This window comes from Sturnira hondurensis, unplaced genomic scaffold, assembly GCF_014824575.4.
Source record: "Sturnira hondurensis isolate 20B ecotype Veracruz unplaced genomic scaffold, ASM1482457v3 Scaffold0003693, whole genome shotgun sequence".
NCBI classification, from domain to species: Eukaryota; Metazoa; Chordata; class Mammalia; order Chiroptera; family Phyllostomidae; genus Sturnira; species Sturnira hondurensis.
In genome coordinates, this window is record NW_028076324.1 from 6187982 (window position 1) to 6212171 (window position 24190).

Consider the following 24190-nt stretch of genomic DNA (forward strand, 5'->3'; position numbering starts at 1 on the left):
ATAGCAGCAAGATATGAGAGTGTATACAATAAAATAGCTTATTTTATTCTTGGAGAAACAATCATAAGTAATCTTGAAAGTGTGTTTGTAAACATCTTCAGGAAAAGAAGGGATGCTATATTAAGTGTTTGACATTGACAAACTACGATATCTAAGTAAAGTTGTTTCAGCCCTAAAGGCCAGTGTGAGTATCTTTGAAAGGTTGTTTTTAAAACCTCTTTTTTACATGTTCAAAGTTTAAAGCAATGAATGCAGTGAGGTCTGCTCCAAAACGCCGCATGTTAAAATAATACATAGTAGTTAAAATATAATTTGGATCTTGAAATTCTAGTGTGTAAGGCCATGAGAGCACTTGACTGTATTAGTTTTCTATTGCTATTATAACAAACTACCACAAATTTAGCGGCTTCAAACAACATAGGTCTATTATTTTATAGTCCTGTATGTTCAGAGTTTGATGTGGTTCTCACCGGGCTCAGACCCAAGCGTCGGCTGGGCTGTGTTCCTCTCTGGGGCTCGAGGGGGACTCTGTTTTCTTTTCCAGCCCTTAGAAGCCGCCCACGGTTCTTGGCTTTTCACCTCTCCTTCCACCTGCAAAGCCAGCAGCACCACAAGTCTGGCCTTTCTTCCACAGTCAGGGCCCCCTTTTCGATCATAACTTATAGCTTCTCTGCTTGTAAGTTCCAAGGTGGTGACCTTGCGTTCACCCAGATAATCCATGACAGTATCTCCCCGTCTAAGATCCTTAACCACCTCTGCAACATAGTCCCTTTGCCATTGGAGGCAACACATTCGTGGGTCCTGGGCCTGGGCCTGTGGACGTCGTTAGGGAGGATCATTGCTCTGCCTGCCGCACTGAGCTGTGTGGATGTACACAGTTCTCCACCTGAAGAGGCTTCTCGTTTTTCTCAGTGAAAGAAGGAAGTTGATCCTGTGACTTCAAGTCACAGAATCCTAGGTTCTCCCACAGTTGCCCATACACATCTTGTGTTAAGTATACCAAACAGAAAAAGAGGTTGCGGTGTGTCGCTCCCTTTGAGAATGGTGCAGCATTAAAGTGAGTTATCACGCCGTGTTCTGAGCCAGTTTCCTTGAAACCTGGCTTATTCATCATTCCCATTTTCTAAGCTGCATCTAGACACTTGTAGTTTCTCCCTTTGCTTCTTCAGGCAGATTTTTACATCACTCTGGTGCACGTATATAAAAAGGAAAATGTAAGTGGAATAAACTGAAGTCACTTTTCCAGTCCATATTTTCCTCTGCAGTTTTATCCCTTCTGCTTCGTTTTTTTTTAAATATTTTATTTATTTATTTTTAGAAGGGAAGGGAAGTAGAGAAAGAGAAACATCAATGTATGGTTGCCTTTCGTGCGTCCCCTGCTGGGAGTTGGCCTGCAGGGAACTGGCAAGCAACCCAGGCATGTGCCCTGACTGGGAATTGAACCGCGATTGTCTGGTTCGCAGGCCCGTGCTCAATCCACTGAGCTACACCAGCCAGGGCTCTGCTTCATTTTTAATAAATTACCATGGGCCTCAGAAAACCAAAAACAGTTGGTATGTTTATTTCTGTGAAACATGTGCCACAGATAAGACTTCCTCGTGCTTCCCAAAGTGGGAGCGCGTGAGGCAGGGCTGTGGCGTGAGGAACCGAGGCACTGACGTGCCGGAGGTTTGCTTGGCGTGTGCAGAGCTGCGGTCGGTGTGCCGTCTTCTGCAGCTTTTGTGAAATTCCAGCTACACATTCAGGCTCCTGATGTTGTTTAATCCGTGTTCACATTCCCGGTGCTGGCATCACCTGGATGTCTGTCTTTGACTCTTCCACCCGCGAGATCAAATGCTGTGCCTGTAAAATCTTCCTGTTCTAAAGCCTTTCGCTTGGCTTTTTAACAGTGAAAACACCATTGAATTTCACCAACTATTGATTTTTTTATTTGGACCGTCTGGTGAGGAATGTCCGCTTTAGTCGCTGTGATTGCTTGAGAAATTGACTTTTGAATCTTCGGGGGGATTCCACAAATAAATCAAGAAAGTATTCTTATCCCAGGCAGCACCCCCAGTGTTTCCATATGATTTCAGTGAAAAAGTACTTACCCCAGTATTCTGAAGAGCTACATTCCAACTTCTTTCCAAGTCTAACACCATTATTTATACTTTGGACTCCATTCTAACTTTTTGAACAAGGATGACAGAAAGCTTTCTATTTCTGGTTTTTACTAGGGGCAGAAATGGATGGAAGTGTTCTCGTAGAGTCCAGGGTCTTTGAGCTCTCGTCAGGGTCCTGCCCATCAGCCCTTTGCCCAGAGCAGAGAGGGCGCTGTGCTCCGTGTCCTCGGGTGCAGACACTGCAACAATCTGGTTGCGTGAACAAGCCTACACACTGCGCATCCCTTTCTAGGTAGTTTTTAGAAATGTTTGGGTTGTTGGCAGGTTAGGTAGTAGCAGTATATTAACACCTTCTGTTAATCATTTTATTCATTTAAACAATAATGAAAATTGTCCCTTCCTTACACTTAACATTCTCACTTACCCATACTGTTCATTGGCTCTTTAGCTCATATTTGCCCTGTCAGCCTAAGAGCTAGTGGGGTTTTAGTTTAGAGAATCTTTGCTTGGGGCTGGGTGTGGGAAGGATGCCTGTTCTGCTGGAAGCCGTACATAGAGTTCAGAGAAAGCAGAAGAGACTCAGCATGGATTTTGAAAGTCTTTGGAGTCTGGGAAGTGGTCTTCCCTGGAGAGTTAGGAGGCAGGACATCTCTCCTGCCTCCTAAGTCTCCTGTCTGTGTTTGGTTTCGAACAGTGGGCCTTCAGAGAAGCCCTTCAGGCTGGTGCTTGTCGGTGTCCCATAGACGTAGGGAAGGCTTCTATTTGTGTGTGTGTGTGTGTTTGAGAGTGATCGTTCCTTTGTTCACTCATGTAAGTCGACAGGCAGCTCAGGATCAGGTCACTCCAAGTGTGGCGAGAATATCACTGGTGGCACATGCGGTGAGTTAGGTGGCATGTCCACTGACGTGTTTTAACAGTTAATTATTTTAATGAGTATTAGAGAAAAACAGCACATCCTACCTGTGACTTGATGGATGTTACTGCTTAGAGCTGAGCAGAGTGTGAAAAGGAGTGGAAGTAAAGTCAGCAGAAAGATAAATGTTCATACTAGTGCAGGTGGACACAGACACAGCAAGCCCACCGCGTAGAGGATCCCGTCTCTGGGGGAGACACTGGGGGGGAGTGCCCACGGCGCCCTCAGCGAGTCACAGGGATGTCATGCCATCTGAGGAGCTGAATTCGTGCAGTACACAGAAGCCCAAAGGATCCGTCTGAGAAATTTAAAATTTTTATTCAGATAATGATTTGCAAACCAGAGAACATAGCCCTCAGCATGAACCGAGAATACACTCCAAGGCAGGACGTGGGGAGGGGTGTGGGCATGTGGATAGGGCAAGGTTTCTACAGACAGAAGCTGCAAGGGGCTGATGATCAAAGAGATGGTTTGCTAGGGGGAAGGAGACCACAAAGTTACATCATTTGTTTTCTGATTGGTGTGGGCAAATGGTTGGCTGACTCAGTGGTCAGGTGGGGTTGTGTGATAAGAATAATGGGTAATAGATGATGAAGCATTTGTGAACATCCTAGTTCCAGCCCAGGCATGTTGAATAAAAAGGTTTTTTTGGTCACACAATTACAGTACAGGGAGTGTTATTTATTGACAGTGCAGAGAGTCTGATTTATCAAACAGTGCAATTAGCACAGGGGCGTTTGCTTGTTCTGCAGGTGGTTTAGGAGCCCAACCAGTTATGGTCACAGAGTTCTTATAAGTCTTCAGTGGTTACATCTGGTGATGTAACCCAGTGAAAGCCTGCCTGCCCTATTTTAATTTTGTGTTCTCCTACCGGGCTTTTGTGGTATTGTAGCAAACTTTATTAACGTCAGAATCAAGCTCATGTGTGGATATTGAAATAAGAGTCAAGGAAGTGTAGCTGTTAGAGGATAAGCGAGTAACAAATCAGAAAAGACAAAGGGTGGGGTACTGGCTGCCTGAGGCAGGGGTGATTAAAGTGGGAGTCTGGGAGGTCAGCGCTGGGATCCAAGGCTCTGTTGATGGGAGTCAGAAGGATGAGACCCAGGTGAGATGGCAAGTCACACAGGTTTATGTGTCGTCAGTTTGAACATTGATGTGAACTTGATTTGGGGGCAAAGATCACTTCTGCAGGGGGATTAATGTGTGACAAATAAAAGGTTGTAGCTGATAAGTGTTAAAGAAGGAATTCAAACTCAAGTCTGTGATTCCAGAGTGTATACGTCTGCTATACCATGCAGCCTGTAAGGCAAGGAATGAACAAGTTGGCAAGGCCAGAGTCAAGGTTGTGCACAGGGAAATAAAAATAGTGAAAGGTTTTGTTCAGTCCAAAACTTCACGTTGTAAGTGATAAGGAGCCATTATTGGTTTCTTGGGATGTCAGAAAGAAGTAGGCTTGTAAGGGTGATGAGTTTAGTGACATCATGCAGGAAGAGGTAATGATGAGACCATGGACTAAAAGGATGACAATGACCGTTTTAATTGTGCCTCCCTTTGTTCTCTCTGACTCACTGCTGCTGCCTTCTATAAACAATGCTGGGTACCATAGCTCTTCATCTTGATGATAAGCTCCTTCAAACAAATACTTATGTGCATCCTGAATCCCCATACGTGTGACCCAGCGCTTTGCATATGCAGTAAGTGTGCAGTCAGCATATTATGGATGAATAAGTAACAGAGATTAGCTTCCCTGACGCTGTCAGTGGTTCTTGAGCTAAGTGGACACTACTAGTTAAAGGGTGCGGGGGTGGGGTGGGAAGGTGCTCTAAGCAGAGGGAACTCCGTGGCAGAGACCCTGTGCAGGAGGGAGGGAGCGAGGCAAACAGGACTGAAGGTAAGCCCACGTGTCTGGAGCAGCTGGCCTGCGGGGTCACTGGGCTGAGGTGCCAGTCGGTGCGGGGCCTCATTGACCGTGTTCGTCTTCATCCAGAGAGTTTGATGAGGTCATCAAGCAAGGGGTAGCATGGTAAGGTTCGTGGGCTAAGGTAGCAGAGAGGTTACTTCTCTGACCTGAATGGAAAGGGAACAAGTGGGTGTGGCTAGGCCAGGTAGGAAGCTATTGCCATTGTCCACGTGAAAGGCAGTGCTAGCTAGGACAGTGGCGGCCACGTGGAGGTGGAGCGACATGGATTAATGACAAGTGATTCTGTAGATAAAAGGACAGGTTTTGAATGAAAACAGATTGGATCGAGGGGAGAGGCAGGGGAAGGGGTGACTCCTGGGTCTCTGCTTGTGACATGGAATGGAAAGCTATGCAATTCTTTGAGCTGGTGGGGCAGGGCGTGGCAGGGAATACTGGAGAGAACCCAACCATCCTTGGTAGTGGGGAAGACCAGGAATTGGGTGTGAGTATGTGAATCTGAAAATAGCTTTGAGGCATCCAGAAAAAGTCAGACAGGCACTTGAATTGATGGGATAGATGGAGCTCAGAGGAAATGTGTGGCCTAAAGAAGGGTAAATTGTGTGTCTCCTTCATTAAGCATGGGGGCAGCTTTGCCCACAAGTCGTTCCCCCCCCCTCCCATCCACCTCAGGTGAAAGTAAACACTACCAAGACATGATCTGCTTGGGGAGGAGAGGTGGCTGATTCCTCAAAAGGGAAGGGCCAGGAGTCCCTTCCTCCAGGGGCTTTTATTGGGTTGTAATACACAGGAAAACAGGCGGCAAGGATCAAACAGTAGATAACATTTCAAAGAAATCTGAGGGCTTAGTCTGAGTCACTCTCTGTCAGGAAAGAGGATGCAGAAACTTTGGGAGACATACTCATTTCCTGCTCGGACCCTTATCATATGAATGAAAGCACTCTTAGCAAAGCAGGCTTCACAGGACTTTGAGGAACTCTTTCTCATGCCAGATCACCTGAGGAACCTGCCATTCCCAGCACAAGGCTGCACCACCCTCTGTCATTGTTTTCAGGCTTAAGTCAGGCAGAGGAGGCAGATAACCAAGGAATTCTCAGAGACTTCTTGCAGACAGACCAAGGACTCAGGCTACGTCAAAGCTGAGGGGCGAAGGTCCATCACCTCCTTTCTCCATAAGCCCCCCAAATCCTTCCCTGGGGCCTCCATGTGATCATGCCTGTCTTAGGTGATCCCCCGCTTGGGGAATCTTTCCCGTCATTGGCTAACTGATCAAGCATTGGAGGCCAGTTATGGAAAAAGGAGCAGAAGCAGTGCTCCTGCCAGGGAGATAAGCTTTGTCTCCTTAGTGGCTTATGGTTGGTCTGAAGGTCGCTCACTCAACCTTAGCCATAGGGGATTTCAGTTCCTGAAACCAGGCAGGGTGGTTCCCAGCAATTAAGTGGGAATTTAGACCCAGTGACCCTTGAACCAAGGTTGTAGACACCCACAGAGGGGCATCTGAATGTTTTTTAATCTTCACAAGTGATTTTAAAGTACAGCCAGTGTTGGGATTTTCTGTTCTGACCACTTTTTAATTAACATACCTTTCTCTTTTCTCTCATGCAGCCTATGGATCTTATCTGTTTACTTATTTCTTATAGATACCACTTACTGTTACTAATGTCTCCCTCTGGGTGCCTTCTCCCAGCTTGCTCTCTGTCTCTGTGACAATTCTCCTGCCCTCTAGTCTTCAATTTTCAGTTTTTACAGTTCATATTTACTTGCATGTCTCACCATTACTTCAAAAGTAACATGTCCCAAACCAAGCACATCTTCTTTGCAATACTTTCTCACTTCTCTCAATCATAGCATTATTTCACCCAAGCTAGAAAGAAACCTCCATGTCATGGTCAGTTCCTCCCAGATCTATCCCTTCTTATCGGCAGGGCTGTTAACTCTGCAGATTCAGTCCCTCAGGCTGGGATATTGCAATAGATTGAATGGACCTTGATGGCAGGGGTGTGAGCGACCTGGGGGACAGACCTAGGTTGGAAACCTAACTTTTCCACTTGTTAGCTGTGGGACCTTGGATAACTTCCTGAGCTTCCCTGCCTCTGCCTTCTGTGTCTGCAGTGGACATGATGCACTGCCCTAGAAGGTGACTGTGGGGGCGCAGTAACTTATGAAATACGTAACACAGGTCCTAGCAAATAAAGGGTACTTAGTAAGTGGTAAGTACTGTCATTATTAACTGATCTTTGCTTTAATCTCCCTTCTTCTCTTCTGTCTGCTACAGATTATTCTTTTTAGAATGCTCGTATTGTATGTCTCTTTGTTTCTTTGTGTATTTTTAATAGAACTCTTTGCATATCTATTGTTGAATAGAACTCTTTGCATATCTATTGTTGAATAGATCTCATTTTCCCTCCTAGTAAATTCTTTGGGAGTTAGGCTTTGTTTTATTCACTTTTTTCTATTTTATTCCCATCCTGTCCTCCACCCAGGCTCAGCACAGAATCTTGTATATTGTAAATATTTAATACTTATCAAATCTCACATGTCTCTCCTCTGCTCCACTGTGTATTGTGGCTTCTTGCTGGTCACACTGTGTCAACTCACGCAGTTAGGACGACACAGTCAGGCCCCACACGTTCAGCCTGATTTTCCACTACTTTGCTTTCAGACCCTGCTTGAGTTGGTTTGAGATGTCCTTACAGATACCATCTGGTTACCTTTGTTTGTGCAGTCCTCTGGGTCTGTCCCCCTCACCACCCCCACTCACTGGGCTCAGTTGGGGTCCTACCTCGTCTGAGAACAGTGCCCCCACAACCGCGCCCATGTTGACGCATTTCCTCCATTGGGTCCCCACCTCTACACTTTGGGCATATACTTCAGCTGCGAATCGTATCTGCTTTTGGCCATAGAAGAATTTCCTCGTTTGAATGATGCCACACAGTTGTTGTGGAGGGGACCTGAAATGAGTATTACTGAGCGGTTCATAACCTGTGAAGTGCAGTGCACCTCCAGTGGTTATAGATATTTATTCTTTAGATATTGCAGTCTCCCTGAGGTCAGGGTTTTGTTTTTTTTAAGACAGACCCTCACCAGTGCTGGATACATGTCATGTTCACCTAATACTTGCCAGCTGTATAACCTTACTTAATTTTTTTTTCTTCCAGGAGCTATTCTTCACTAATGAAAGTTGAGAATATGTCTTCAAATCAGGTACACTCAAGTTATTTGCTCTTATGTTGTGCCTTGAAATACTTCACTGAGAGTGTTTGGCAATTGAGCTTGCAGGCCAGTCCTGACCGACATGTTGTGCGTGGCTTGATGTGAGTTGGCAGCCCTCTCGGGTGGGTTCTGCTGGGCGTTGCCTCCTCTTCCTGGCAGACTTCCTCGTGTGTGCTATTTCCCCTGGTGCCATGCGTTGTCTGTTGTCGCGTGTGGGTCTGTCAGTCCTCACAGGACTTTCCCAGGCCTCAGTTCCCTCCGTTCTAGCTGCAGACCTGCCAGAGCGCCTGTATGGGTCACTGTTCTGTGTTAACGTGACTGTGGAGTCTGTGTTACAACTGAGAGACAACAAACTCACCACCTTCGATTAAAAAATAAAGCAGAAGGCCTGACCCTAAGATCTTACCTGTAGTCCAGCGGCTGCATAGGTGATGTCTGAGTCCCCGGGACCTGGGGTGAAGAGAAACGGTGGTCTGTATTGTGGTGCTGAAAGGGTCTTCCTGGCGTCAGCACCTAGTTACTCTAAGCAGTTCTCTGTGCGGAACTGAACTGAGTGGGTGCGTGTGCTCCATGGAATGTGTTACAGTGTAGCTCACGAACGCGTGCTGTAGACCTGTTTTCTCCAATGCACTGGGCACTGGTTGCCTGCGGCTATTAAATTTAAGTTCATTACAATTTGATTTGATTTGCAGATTCAGTTTCTCAGTCATACTAACTGCTTGTGGCCAGGGTCTATGATATTAGTGCAGAAATAGAACATTTCCATCATCATATGTGAAACAATACTGTTAAACAACACTGCTTTAATACTTGGAAATAATGAACAGAATTGAAGGTCCCGTAAAGGTCATCTAGTCAAACCCCATATTTAGTGCATGAATTGGAATTGTTAATAGGAGTTTATATCTTATTCATATCTATATATCCTTCTAAATTTAATAAGGACAATATCTTTATTTCTATCTCTGTGAAGAACTAAATTTAATGAGGCTTCTTTATGGTCAGAGATGTGTCTTTATAATTTATTCCTAAAAAATTCCAAAGCACCATTATGTGATGAAATACAGCCTTGAATTTGAAGTTTAGTGACTTAAACTGCCGTCTACTAGTTCAATAAGCCTAGTGAGGTTAGCGAACCTCTCTGAGGGCGTGCACAGCTGCAGCGAAAAGGAGATGCACTGCCCCGTGGGCTGCTCCAGATTCAGACGCGGGCACACGTGAGAGCGCTCCTCTGACTCGATCGCTGCGTGTGCAAGTGGTCATCACTATTTCCTGTTTCTATCACCGCACGAATTATCAGCATTAAAACAGGAGATATGTTTAATCTCCTCTGGAAACCATTAGGTTCCTTGACACCCATGGAGTAGTTGAACAGTGAGAAGCCTTCACCACGTCCCGAGTCATGTCCTTGCCGTGGTGGTTGTGGCTCATCAGGGGTCTCTGTTATGTAAGGGCTGCCCTCCAGCAGAAACCTGGCACCTGTGTTATATTATGAGTTTAAGCATTTTCATTCCTATCATTGTGGATTTTTTAAGTTTTAATGTTGTTCTAGAATCATGGAGTCAACACACAACATACACGCATTGAGTATACATATATATATATATATATGCAAACCCCATCTGATTGTCGACAGATGTTAAAAGTTCCCGGGTTGGGAAATCAGATTTGTGGACCAAAGGATCACTAATCCTTCTGCTTTCCCTCTCCCGCTGTTGGCTCCGCTACCCCTGTTCCTGACTCCAGGTCTGAATCTGGTTCAAGTTTCCGAGGAACTTTGCGCTGGGTGCTTTGATTCTTCCTTGCATTGGAAGGGCTTGCTGAGCTTTTCCTCATACTTCAGAAGAAAAAGCTTTAATTCTCCTTGTAACTATCTTTGGCAACATGATCAGTGGATTTTTCAGCTAAACACTGCCATTTATGTGAGATAATTTTTAATTTAGCTTTCACCAGTGGGAAAACTGTTGGTCTTTCAGCCTGAAGCTGCTTTTGATTTTGTTTGTGCTCTCCTATTCAGATTAGTTCTCTTCAGTCTGTAATTTCTTTCTAGTCTTTCTAAGTCTGGTATCAGACACCATAAATAATTACTTCTAACATTTTATGTGCTTATCATTTCATAAGTGGATGACAAGAAACCTATTTTTGCTATATTGAAAAACATATTGACTCTTAAAGGGAATCTGAAATATAAAAATTTTCCTAATAAAGTCTTAGATCTCAGGGATGTATTTAAAAGTTACTGTACCCACATCACAGATTCTCGGACACATGGGAACTCTTCGCGACTGCACTGCACAACCTGCAGAGGGCGCGATGCGTTTTCCTTGCCCCAGCCCAAGTTACCCCTCCTGGCGAGTTTCTCCCTCGTGGTGTTCGGGATCTAAAGCCAACCTTCAGGGTGCGGGGGCGGCTCTGCCTCTCTCGTGCCCTTTGGTTCAGCGCTCTGGGCAGTCACAGCTGTGGTGCTGGCACAGAAGACAAACACTGGTGTGCTGTCGCCTTGTTTATTGGGCTACTTGAAGAGACCGTCACCCAAAACCGCTGAATGAAACTGAAGGTTGAGCCAGACTTCACAGAAACCATTGTTTTCTACCTGGATCTCATATTTGCCTACATACCTCAAATATGGCTGTTAAGAAGGAGAAAAGCGTGTCTACCCATAACTCGCGCCCTCTCTTTCTCCAACAAGTGAGCTGCCCTGCAGCGGGGCAGGGAGAGAAGCGGGAACGAGTGGCGTGTCCCAGTTGTGACGTTTTCGATCAGGCGGACCAGAACTGACACTGCCAGCGGGTGTTGGGCTTCGGAGCAGTGTTCTCAGCGTGTGCAGTATCTCAGAGGGGGTTCTGGGCTCTTCTTTTATACTCGTTCTTCAGGACTTGTTTCAGAGCCACACGAGCAAATCAGTCCATTTCAACTGTGTAAGGTTTATCATCAAAAACTTGGCAAGCCAGGTAACTTAGCAACTAGTCTGTGGCTTCCTAATGACTTTCCCTAGTTTAAAAAAAATCAAAGCCATCTGTGAAGTCACAAATATGTGACAACTTTTGCAGTTCAACATAGTGGAATTTAGGATAAATTCCTAAATTTTTGCAAATTCCTGATATTTTTGCATATCAGCATCTGGTCGGCCTACGGTGTTATGTGGCGGATCTGTCAAAGGGGTGCTCGTGTTTTCTCATTGAGCCCTGTATGCGGTCGGTCGGCCTTCGTTCACAGTTTGGACATCGCTGGTCACCCGAAGTGTGATTGGGGCCACGTAATGGCAACTTAGGGGACGTGGCTGCTCACTGCCTTTCTGAACAACTACCAATTTAAGATAGAAAAGTTGTGAATGAATTTAATTATTTTACTCTTTTATTTCTGAACCTGACAACTAGGCATAAGGAGGCTTGTTACTTAACACTTAATTATAAATTTTACAAATTGAGTTGTTTATTTTGAAGGCTTTTATGGTTTCACTTTTTTGTTTCCTACAGGACGGCAACGATTCAGATGAATTCATGTGAATGGAGAAAAGGACTTTTCAATGATGTGAATTTAGGGATGTTTTGATTTCATCCGTGTTCTGAGTTATAAAAAACAACCAACCAAAATTCTACCTTCAGTCTACACAAATATCAACTTGGGAGTTTTTTTTTTAATTGTTCTGCTTTTTGCTGACAGAAAGGATCAGATATATATATATCAAATATAGTTGGACTTGAAGACAGCATGTAACGCTAGGAAAGTGAAAATATACATGCCAGAACATGTCTTGGTAGCTCACAGAAGTTGGCCGTCCTTGTTCTTGGGCTAGGCTTTCGAACAAACCGGCTCAGAAAAGCGTTTCTGGTATGTGGTCTGTCTCTGAAAACAGATGTCTTGAAAAACTTTTTATAGCCTTAAAATAGCTTCACTTCTGTGAAGAAGATGATGTTGGTGAGCAATATATAGGAATGTTCCTTTCACCCTTGATTTCCTGATTAGAAAAAGAAGCACATGGGTTCTGAAGATGGTGACGATGTGTCCAGAAGAGGGTTGGCTCCATAGTCCACATTCCGTTTTGTCATCTGATGCAACGTGCAGAGTTGTCCTCGCCTCTGAGCGCACCCTGGCGTCTGCTTTCGACACCCGCGCTGTCCCTGAGTGGGGCCTCCACCAAGGCCCCGTCAGACTGAAGGAAGCGGTTTTTGTTAGTCAAGGGCGGGACTTGAGGCCGTCTTTACCTGTCCGAGCACCAGCGACTCCGGCCACGGGACTCGACCTCTCTCGGCGCTGAGGGGAGGAGCGGGAGGGATGCTTCGGGAGTCGTTGTGAGGATGTGGGATACCTGATTTTTGTCTTGGAATGCAGCATAAAGCAAAAGTCTAGGTTGTGATTAGGATTTTAAGATTAAGCATTTCCTTAACTAGCCAAGTAATTTGTTTATTTACCTCGAAATAACATTTATTTCGAGTTGTAACCCCAGAGTTCAAATTTCTCGACTGTAGGCTCAGTAACTTAATATGTAATAGTACAGACTCATTCAAACTACCTGTTCTCCGGTGTGATTCTGAATAGAAGATACATTTTTATTGAAACTGTGAGGCAGCCCCTGTAGAGGAAAACAAAGCAACGCAATTAAAGAGAAAGAGATCACAGCCTGCAGGTCAGGAGGCATGGAGAGTCGCCTTCAAGCCGCACCCAGAACTGTGTGTGCACCCCTCTGATTCTCGTTCCCGCCCAGCAACAGGGGCCTCCAACAAATGGTCTGTCTCTAATGGCACTTTGGGACAGTGGCTAAAACCCAAAGACTCTGTGTTTCTTTTTATTTCAAGTTGGTGTGTGGGGTTGAACTGGAAATTTTCCCTGAGGCACAGGCCAAACTTTGAGACAGAGTATGGTAGACAACTCCAGAAATTAATGATCGTGTGTGTATGTGTGTGTGTGTGTGTGTGTGTGTGTGTCTAATGATATTCAGCCCAGAGTCCTGTGATTTAAAAATATAATAAAGACTTTTTATTTGGAAGGACATTGATATATGAATTCTTACAGTTTGCTTATTATCCCGATCCTCGGCTGGTTTTACGGGGGCTCTGGCTGTAGAAACAAAAACAAAAACCCCACTGCCTGTCGTAGGTCCAGTCTGGCTGGTTTTATGGAGGGGCCGTCTCTCCCCAGATGCCCCCGGGTCGAAGCGGGTGACCTCGGCAGCTGCGCTCTCCCGCCTGGTTAAGGCAACTACTACTTGGCTGCCGACATCTACAACGCGGAGGCCTTGCCTCCAGCAGCACCGGTCCTGCCTCAGCTTTCTAGTCCTGAAGGACTCCCCGAACCCAGCGTTTCAGCGTACACAGACGGAGCTTTGGAAGTCTGCGTCTGTCTTTACTGCAGTGTAAGATCCAAGGGTCCAGATTTTAAATATGTTCCAATTCAGCTTTTGCTGGTTTAAATGTCACAGCCTCCCTTCTGAGTTCTCCAAGTTGAAGTGCAAGCTCTCAAAGCATTTCAGGTGCTCTGTGCTGCTCCCCTCCTTCCCCTGCCCGTGTGTCTGGCCGTTTTTCCCACAGCTGTCTTGGGCCTGGAGAATGCAAGCATCTTTCCCTTTGAGAACATTGATTCAGTGCCAGTAGGTCAGGCTGTTGGCATCAAAGTCACCTCGTTTCTTGCTGTTGGCAGGTTTCCTAAAGTGCCTATAGGAAAATTCCAAATTATTGGTATTTTTATGAGCTGTGCCCTTGATCGAATTTGTGTGTCCTGAGGAATTCTCTTTCCAGTTCTGCCTCCAGTTTTCCCTGCTCTCTTGATCTGCATGTGGGTGAGGTTCACAGCGCCATTTAATTTCCTCTGCAAACTACCCTGTTCTATTTCTATAGCTTTAGAATTATTTTCCACCTTTGTGGATCTAGGGTCACAGTGATTGGGCAAGAGAGCTTCATCACGATGCTTGGGAAGTTTGCCATGTGTGGGAGGTTTGTACGTTAGCAGGCAGCGATGGGCTATAGTTGAATCCTTTCAGTATCCTTTGTCATATTGTTTTTAACTCGAAGCATGGGTTTTGGTGAGGTTTATTAGTGCCAACGGTTTTGGCCACTCAGGGCGGGGCAGGGTACACACAGCAAGGTTAGAGAAGGAGCGTTCAGCTCTGGCCTCCAGTTGAAGAACAAAGCACTTCCTCCCACTCCCGCATCCGTCTGAGAGGGGGCGCCCTGGGTTTCCAGGCTGGAGGAAGTGGAACACTCGTCCAGCCTTTCCTGAGGGGTGACCTTGAATTTGAAGCCTGCTCTTTGCTCAATTTGAAGTGTGGCATCATGTATAACACATCCCATCCTTGAACCGATTGTAGGAGGAGTGGATGACCTTTTGATTGTAAAGGAGACTGTAAAACAAGCTAATTAAAAATGTAAAATTAGAAACCCGAAGTCCAAACTAAGTGTCCGTCTTGACCCCTCGAACTCCAGCAGGTCTGCAACAGCTCAGACATGAGAACAGCTCTGCTGGTGCCCCACAGGCTCATGTTCAGGTTGCCCTGAGAGAGTCTGCTGGGCACACGTGGGCCTCTCACGGGGCAAGAGACTTCACGTGCATTCTACCATTTCACGGATGAGACAACGTCAAGTGCATATTCATCATGTGCTGGATGACAAGTAAAGTATAATAAAGCTTAGAGTTTGAGTAGAACCGTGTGTGTGCGTGCGATGTCACTTTCACCTTTCTCCTCCAAGACTCAGTCTCAGGAATGTGCGAGCAGGGAGAAGGAGGTCCTTAGCTACCCAAGATGGTGCCTTCACACTGAGTTTTGCTCCTTAGCAGGAGGAAGAAGAGCAAAGTAGAGCAAAAGGCAGATTACTCAAGGGTTCCAGGAAGAGAGTGTAGAACCTGGACCTCAAGAACCATAGGTTCGAGCTCTAGTACTTGACGTTTACATCGCCACCCACCCCATCACCAGGTTCCTAGGATGCTGCCTGAGATCTTGACCAGGTGAGGCTGCCCACATGAAGACTTGTTGGAGCCGTGTCACTGATGAAGGCGGTGGCTCCGGGCCCAGGTCCTGCTGATGATTCAGCCCCTCTGTGGTGGCGCCTGTGCTGAGGTCACTCATCAGTATGTCTGCAGAGAGCTATTGGGTGGAGGGAGCCACAGACGCACATTCCAGGGTCTCCCAGCTGCGAGGGCGGATTGGAATGTTGGTGGGTATTTCTCACCAGCCAGGGCAGTACCTGCATCCTTTTGTTTTTAACATCCTTGGCCACTAGAATTCTGGGGTTTAAGTTTTTGAGTAGATTAGCCTGTATGGGGAATGCAGGTTGAAGCCAGAATGTTCGCAGAGAAAAACGCCGAGGCCCACGCGTATACTTAGTGGACTCAGGAGCCCACTGAAGATGCCGTGTGTTAACTATGGTTTGTCATTAGACTGGACATACCTGTGGGGTTTTGTCTCGACTGCTTCATTTTGTCTCTAATTTCATGGGTGTGTCGATTATTGGAGGAACCCTGGGCTTTCTGCCTTCATGGTGTCACCGTAGCTCTGCACCATAGCCGGACGGAATGAGACACGTCCCTGCCGTGGGCGGGCTCCCATGGGTGCTGACAGGGCCCTTTCTGCCTGGTTGACAGCCAAGCAAGGAAGCTGGGGAATGGAGTGCTCGCCTGTGTCGCTTGTGCTGGCTTCCAGACCCGGTGAGTGGGTGTCAGTACTCAAAGCCGAAGAAAAAGAAGGAATTCTCCCGAGTCAGTATTTTTTTTCATTCCCACATCAACCCCATCCTGTAACCGCTGCAGTGAAAATATAGGACGAGTAACCTGACTTCTCACATCCTGCCGGGATGAGGCTGAGCTGCCTGCCCGCGCCCTTGCTGGTGTTTTGCTTTCTGCCGCAGCGGTTTGCCTTGCATGGAGAAGACTAACGTTTACCTATCATTTCTGGGACATGCTTTTGAGAACAGGATCCTTCAGGTGTTACAAGCTGGTCTGTTGGTCTTGAACCTTCTTTAGTTCTTCATCAAATTCAGGGTCAACAGGTCAAAATTACAGACTGAAAAAAGGTAGAGAGAGAAGCATTAGAGGTAGTGCCCTTTTATCCAGCTCCGCCTGATCTGGGTTGTCTTCATTTGTGGAGCCCCTTGGCTTCCTTATGTCCCTGCAAAACTCTTGAGATGTTTGTTATGGGTAGTGTGCTGGGCATCGGTGAAGCTCACGTAACTTCTAGACTTGCTTTAAGACTCTAGGAAGGGGTAGAAGGTCTGAAAGAGGCAGAGCTTCAGTTTGGTTACAAACTACTGCTGCCTGTGGTTTCCTTTTCCAGCAAGAAGGAAGGAGCTGGTCCATATTCCTGCCCCAGCCGCCCAAAAGGAAGCCCCTGCTGCTTGGTCCCTCCGACATGGTGGGAAGCGTCGTGCTGATAGGTTTAAAACCCGTTGTTGACTGGGCCCTTGTAACAGCAAAACCTTGGTGAGCAGAATAACACCTGGGTTCTTTTCCTCCCTCACCTCTGTCCGTGTATTGGGATTAAAGAAGATACAGAGAATGCAAACCTTCCCTCCCTCCATGCAGCTCTGGGCTCCACAGGGCAGAGGGGCGAGGGGTGGGGGGTACATGGGAGAGGTCTCTGGGGTCTCCTGGGGTTCTGCATTGGGAAGAATGCTCGAAATGTTTTAAAAGGGCACAGTTTCTAAGGCAGTGGAACTATTCTGTGTGATGCTGTAATGGTAGGTATGTGTCATTAAACATTTGTCCGGACTCACAGAATGCCCGACACCGAGTGGCCCTGATGTAAACTGGACTCTGTGTGATTATGGTATGTCTGTGTAGCGTCATAAATCCTAACAAATGCACCACTCTGATGGGCAGTTTGATGATGGAGGGGCTGTGTGTGTGTGTGTGTGTGTGTGTGTGTGTATGTGTGTGTGTGTGGAGGGGTAAATTAGGAATCTCTGTACTTCTGTACAGTTTTGCAGTGAACCTAAAACTGGTCCAAATAAAGTCCACTTGAAAGAAGAAAAGGGTATATAAAGGTGATCAGCGTTTCCAGTTTCCCTTCTTGGAGGCAATTAGTCCTACCTGTTTTTTGTTTTGTTTTTAATTAAAGAGTGTACTTCTAGATCTGAACTCAGTGAACTTGGGAATCCTGCCTGCTCTACGGCCCGGGTGTGCCCGTGGCTCGGCTGCAGAATGAGGGGACAGGAGCTTCTCTCTTCCTTTGTACCCTAGGGCATTTAGTCCAAGAAAAACTGGCCAGCCACTTCCCACACATCACTCCTGGCTGCTGGGGCTTAGGGAAGTAATGAGTTCAGAAATGGAGAGGATCCAGAGGCTTAGGAGTGTCCCGGTGTCCCACCCACTGATAACCTCTGCTTGTAAACCAAGTTACAGGACAGGCTGTCCGTGAATCAGCTCCTGTGTTCCAGTTAAAATCTGAGCTCTAGACAATGAACTGAGGGCAGGAAGAATGCCACTTGCTTTCATCTCGGTTTGTGCTTCAGGGCGGAAGGAGGTGGCAGGAACAGGACTAGCCTCAGGCAACTGAAGATGTCAGCACCCCCAACTCCCCCTGGGTTCGTTCTCTCTCCCACCCCCAGCCTGGTACCCCAGCTACCCAGGGGCTTAGCGCCTCCTCTTCCTATGTCGGAAGGGAGAAAAGGTGTAGTGTGGGTGAGGATGTGCATGGTGAAGGAAGCAAAGGGAGCCATACACTTTTCCCACCCCTAGACTTTACCTTTAGGAGGGTGGGTTTTAGAATACAACTCAGCTACTTTCCTGTGTGCCTTTGACAAATCCATCTTCCCCTCTGGGCCTCCTTGTGCCCACTGGAAAACGTGGAATAGGACTAGTGGTGGGAGTGGTGGAAAAGAGGCCTGGGGAGGCGAGGTGAGCAGGTACACACCGTGTGTGAGCGCCCAGCCCCACTGGAGAGAACAGCTGAGAAAAGCCACAGGCGGATGAAGTTTGTAATAGAAGCCAGAGAGTAACTGATTTGTTGCAGGGGCTGGACTTGGTGGGGCAAGAGAAAAGGAAATGGCTTTTTTTCTTCCAGTCACTTTCTTCACTAATGCACTAATCCCCCCCCCCCTTTGATGACATCTTGGATGAACAGACCAGATTCTGTGACTTTCTGATCCCTTCTCAGTGTAGGAACAGTTCCATTTTAAAATTACAACTTCCTTTTACGTATTGAAAGCCCCAGTCTTGTTTAAATCAAATTGATAATCACAATTATAATTCAACACGTCAACTCACCTTCTAGTTCACGTCTGATTCTTTGTTCCGCCCCTTCTCCCTCAACTCCCATACTTCCCTCTCCTCCAGCAGCTGGCTTCTCCGGAAGGGGCTGAGGCTGGAAAGGTAGATCTCGGGCAGCTTACTGGTCAGCTCTCCGTGGGGGCCCAGGGTTGGGTCTTTGGTGACAGACCGGGCTGTAATCTGGTTATGGGCATGTCTCCCGATTAGAATGTGGATGTACTCCACTACTTAACTCAGCTTTGAAACTTGTGAGTAGCCAGCAGAAAATTACGTTACAAATCTGATTTTAAAGTCAAATTTCCCAATTTGTATATGTTAGCTCAAAATTAGTCACCACTGCTGGACCAGACCAGGCCTGTCTGTGGGCTGGACATGGCCATGGGCTGTCAGTTTGAGGTATCTGGGTTAGAATGGGTTCCAAGGTCTCTTGCAGTCCTCACTTCCTGTGAATTTATGGTTTTCATAGATTTAGCAAAAACCACCTGGAAGTCATCCATGCTTTACCCTTGTAGGCAGCACCCCCCACACAAACATACGCACACCCTGGGATTCTGGGTGGCCTCCTAGAAATGCCTTGTCCTGGAGACACAGAAGAAAGGAAGGGCCAGCAGGTGGCAGGAGAGAGTAGCATGGTCTCAGCTTCCGGGTCCTTGTGAGTCCGTACTGTGTTCTTGCAGTTGGACAGGAGGATGAACACAGGGACTAGGTCCTCTCTGGCACTAAAAATCTTAAAGCACATCTGGAAAAGCTATACTTCTGAGGGCAGGACATAGGTTTCAAAGCTCTTTGCCACAGAAATCTTAGAATTATGAGGTAGACAATGCCTAAAACCTCTAAACCAATACCATGCAATGACTTTACAAGAAAATGGCTGTCAAAATATAATGCTTAAACTTAAAACCAAAAGCCTTTTGTTTCAGAATCAGCTTCTAGTTTTACTTAGCAGGCATAAGGCGTGGGTTTCTAGAATCATAGTCTGGGAGGCTGGGAGGGACTGGAAGGTCATCTAAGCCAAGCGCACACTCGTCGCCCTTTCCAGCATCCTGAAACAGAGTTGGTCCAGTCTCAGCGCGAATGCTTCCAGTGATGGGAAACAGCCACTGGCTGTTCGAAAGTGACTTTACCGAGCCAGAGTTGGCCCCTCCATGACTTTGGCCCATCCCTCTGTCTCTTGGAGCCACGTGGGGCCAGTTGAATTCTTCCACCTAACAGCCTTGAAACATCTGTGGACAACAGCCCATTGCCACCTATGACCACTTCTGAACGCCCATTGGCAGAAAAGGCAGGCATCTGAGGACAGAGGTGGCTCCTCACGTCTCATGGGTCAGGTCCCCCAACTCTCCTGTCTTCCTAACTCCCAAGAAAGAGTAGCTCCCTGACTGTGCACAGGCCCACGTGGCCCCAGCGACTCACACAGGGCCAGCCAGGTGGGAACCATTTTCCCCACAAGTAGCCTGGATCGCCCCACCCTTTGACTGGTGGCTGAATCCTCGAAGTGTCCTCCTCACGTCTCACTGATTGGACTGTTGTTGGGACTTCAGGGCGTTTTTTGGACCAGAAGACTTGAGATTTGTTCCTTTTCATTTTTTTTACTGTAAAATATAACAAACACCCAAAAGAGTACATGGAAATGTATCTTCAGCTTCAACGATAATAATAGGCATGCTGTATTCTTTCCCCACGCTAGGAAACAGGACGGGCCCCCGCCAGCCTCCCTCTCTCCCTCCTGGCTGGCCTGACTTCTGTGATGGTCATTCTCTCTTTTCTTCCTGACTGTTACCCCGACATGCAATTCTCAGAGCAATACACCATTTGGTTCTGCCTGCTTTGAACTTCATATGAATGGAATCTGATTGTAGTTTTTTTCCAATTCCTTGTATTATGTGTTTAATGAATTTTCCCTATTAAAGATATGTTAGAGTTTATTGAGTTCCTTCTGGCTTTAATTATTTTCTCTAGTGTAATCCCCTTTACAGATGCTACCTACATATTCGTAAACCTTCCCTCTGTATTGTCATCCACACACACTGGAAACACATTGAGGGGGTGGGTCTCGGGGCAATGCTATCAGCAAATTCCTAGAAACATTCTTTCTAAGGAGACTCGGTTATTCAGCCCTCTTTGGGCATACTTATTCAGCGCTTAATCCTCCAAATTTTATTTTAGTCCAGATTGTATTTTCTTACTTCCTCGGATAATTATCAAAACACTCCTTGCTTGAGATCCAGGTGAAGTATATGTGTGGCGTTTTCCTGATCTGCCAGACCAGCAACCTGGTTAAAATGCGGCTTGGAGATCTCGTGATGGCACCTGGTAATCGCTGTACCATTTTCTAAACAACAAAGCAGCCCTTCTTTGGCTTCTATAATTTTGCCTGAGATTGATGGCAACAAGCTCACCACGGTTATAGTTGTGGGAACTAGGCCTTTGGAAAATCAGAACTACACTTTGCTTGCCACCATTTCTGAAAATTCACAAATAACGCTTGCTTCCCTTCCCAGGTTTTCAATACCTGGAGGGTCCTTTTTCTGGGCCAGGAAGTCATGACTCAGAGAAAACAAGAGGCAGCTCATAGACTGAGACGAGACAGGCATTTTCAGTGCAGAGAAGGGAACAGGACAAAGCTCTTTGTGGCTGGCTTCCGGAGAGTCGTCGCTACAGTAATTGTAAGAAATTGGCCGTAGAAGTGGGTTTAAGAATCTGAGGGTGAGGGGGCAAGGTCGAGATAGTCACTGGAGTAATGAAAAGCCTGCTGTTACGAGAGGTGAATCCAGTTGCCAAAAGGCAGTGGTGGGGTTGGAATGATTCTGTAGTCGGTCCATTTAGCATGGAATAACTTTCTCCACCAGCCAGGGAACAGGAGAGGCGAAAGAAGACAGAATATTCCAGGGCCGAGGGTGTGCCAATGAGGGAGAAATTTGGCTGATGGTGAATACAGCCTTGAAGGGGCTGAGGAGATCCAGGTTCCGGGGGCGGAAATCAGATGGAGCAAAAGGAGGCGTGGACGGGGAAAGAGGGGCAGGCTGTGTGACTGGTGACCTGAGGAGAGGTGAGTGGGTTCTGGGTATGGTAGGAAAGGGAAGGCACAGAGTGTGACACTGGGGGAATGGACATGAAGTAGGGTGACAGTGTGGCCTGGGGAAGTGGGGTGCATGCTGCTGAAGACGGAGCAGAGTGATGTCAGGAGGGCGGAGCAGGCCCAGGTGGGTTGTACCTGTGCAGGTGAGCCCCACTGGCCATCAGGGCATCCAGCCTACACAGCTAGGAGCCCAAGTGACTGGTGTTGAAGGGGAAAGTACCAGAACCAGATGTGAACTTTGGAGGAGCAGGGAGACAGCAGTAGGTTCATGGTCTAGAGGCAGCAGGAGGGAACTCAGCCGTTTCCGACATGACCATGGAATGTGATGGCAGTGGGAGACGTCCCCTCAGTCCAGGGGCAAGCCACTTTGGCCAAGGAGATGGGTGAGGGCGAAAAGGGGATGAGCGTGCATGGGAAGTCGCAATGATAAATCCAGAATGTCTGGGTTTACGTCAGGGCTCAGGGCTTTGTGACAGGAGCTCTGGGAGTCAGACTTTCGGGAGTGGGGCTGAAGCTGATTGGAGAGTCGCTGGACGTGGTAGGGGAGCTCGTGAGTGGTTCTCCAGGGAGAGATCTGTGGATAAGAGGGATGAAGGCACGAAGAGTGGGAGGTGTGGGTGAGGGCCAGCAGTGAACTTGCTGAAGCCTCAAACCTCCCTAGGGGGTAAATGTGTTCCACTTTTCATAGACGCGGAAGGGCAGGAGCTGATAAGGACATAGGCAGTGAGCGCTCCGCAAGCAGGAGCTGCCTGGGTCTTCATCTTCACGTCCACAGGAGCACCTGCCTGCCCAACGTGGGGAGTTCATGGCAAGACAGGTTATCTCCTCAGCACAGTACCTGCAAGCTTTTCCAGGATATGCAGAAATGGGAGGCCTTTAAAAACACACAGTGGCTTCCAAAACCAAATTAGAAACCAGCACAATCTAACATGTACTTGGCTCATGTCTACAAATGTATTACTGGTATGCCATCCTCGGAATTGGATTCAGCATTCTCGAAGAGTTTCATTCTATTTTGCACTTGTAAGCTAGCAATGCCCATCGCTTGCTGAGACATCTTAAACATCTGTAAACTGAGTCAATCAAGGCCAAACAACATCTGGACCATCTCTGAGTTAAGGCTGAGCCTGATCCTGCGTGTTCCTGGCAAGGCCCCAGCCTCACCAGCTTTATCTTAGTGAAGGCCACTGGGGCTAATCTAGTTTTATCCATTGTTGCCAAAGGCCAGAACACTGCAACCCCAGGGATTTCTGTGTAGTAAACCAACCCTGCTCTCATTCTTGCTTTATTTTTAGTTAAAACATTTTTTTCTTGCTGTATTTCTCTCTATAGCATGTATCTACCATACTACATGTTTTTTTGTATCTGCTTGTTAACCTCGATCCCACACAGGCTCTGCTAGGGCAGGGGTTTTTGTTAACTCTGTACCCCAATACTCAGGGGCACCGGCTCATAGTAGGCATGAAATTCTGTGGGAAAACAGGGAAATGTTCTAGACCACAGGTGGCAAACGCAAGGCCTGTGGGCCGAATCTGGCCCTCCATCTCATTTTATGCGGCCCAGCACCTCGTTTCTACCCGGCGACAGCGCCAAGCTCTTGCTTAACACTTAAGGAGTAAGTTACATTTACACACAGTCCTAAAGTGACATCCAGCCCTTTGAATGCCACCACGAGGCCGATGTGGCCCCCGGTGAAAAGGAGCTCGACACCCCTGGAGACTGAGGGAGACTGAAGAACATGACAGTTAAAGGCGACACGGGATTATGAATTCGATTTTTATTGTCAAGGACACTGTGGAGGCCATGACCACACCGGGAAGGTTGTATTGGTTAAAAAAATGTTTTAAGTAAAAATGAAGCAAGAATGAGAGCAAGGTTGGTTTACTACTCAGACCATGACGTGGTGGTGAAGTATCAGCGCTCCCTCCCAATTTGGACGGCTCCGCTGTGCATGTGGAGGGAAACGCTTTTGCTTGTTGGAAACACAACCGAAGTATTTGTGAGTTTCGGACATTCGTGCGAGCAGCTCACCCTCGCATGGTTTGGGGGGAAAGTTCTAGGTGTTTCCCTTGCAACGTTTTCATAAGTTTGAATTTTTTTTCAAAACTACAAAATGACACCATTAAAGAATGTGTATTTCCTAGGCCTGTCATTAAAGAGACTCGGAAGCTGTGATTAACCAGCAGCAACACGTGTCTCCGGTGCTCAGACTGTCACTCCTAAGTGCCGCTCCCACCGAGGGAATCGGGGTTTCTGGAAGCACGTTGCTTCAGAGCTCCAAGACGGGGAACATACAAGATCAGCTTAGAACATTTTATCATTCCTGAAAGCAAGGAAACCATCAAAGTCTACCGAGTTTGGGTCAGAAGGATTTAGGGAATAACCTAACCAAGACAAAGGTGGAACTATTTCAGCACAAATAAAAGTCAGTGCAATGGATTGAAACACATTAAAATCCTGGAAACCGGTGAATTCACAATAATAATAAAAAGAGTTTATAGGTCATCTCGGGATGGTACAGTGTGGGAACCAACTCATTCTGAAAACTGGAAGACAAAGAATTCACTCTGCCTTTCCTGTCGGAACTGCACTCATTATTTGAGGAGAAAGTTTCTCTTTCAACCAATTCCAGCTGGTAAGTAAATGGGCAACACTAGAATCTCCATTTTATGAAGCTTTTATGAGCTAATGGACCGAGATAACGATCACCAGTATCCACTAACATCACGAAAAGGGAGACCAGTAGATATGTAGCTCCTAATGGTACA

The 24190-nt window shown here is 46.8% G+C and overlaps 1 protein-coding gene across 2 annotated transcripts in view; it reads left to right on the top strand.

Annotated features, from left to right (window-relative positions):
• The window catches only part of CCDC25 (coiled-coil domain containing 25), a 38813-nt gene extending 25671 nt beyond the window's left edge, over positions 1-13142 (top strand). For both annotated transcript variants that reach the window (XM_037042231.1, XM_037042232.1), the window contains 2 exons: positions 8092-8137; positions 11623-13142. In XM_037042231.1, coding sequence (XP_036898126.1) covers positions 8092-8137; positions 11623-11652 — 76 coding nt within the window. In that variant the 3' untranslated portion in view covers positions 11653-13142. The remainder of the gene's footprint in view (positions 1-8091; positions 8138-11622) is intronic.
• The last annotated feature ends 11048 nt before the right edge of the window (positions 13143-24190 follow it).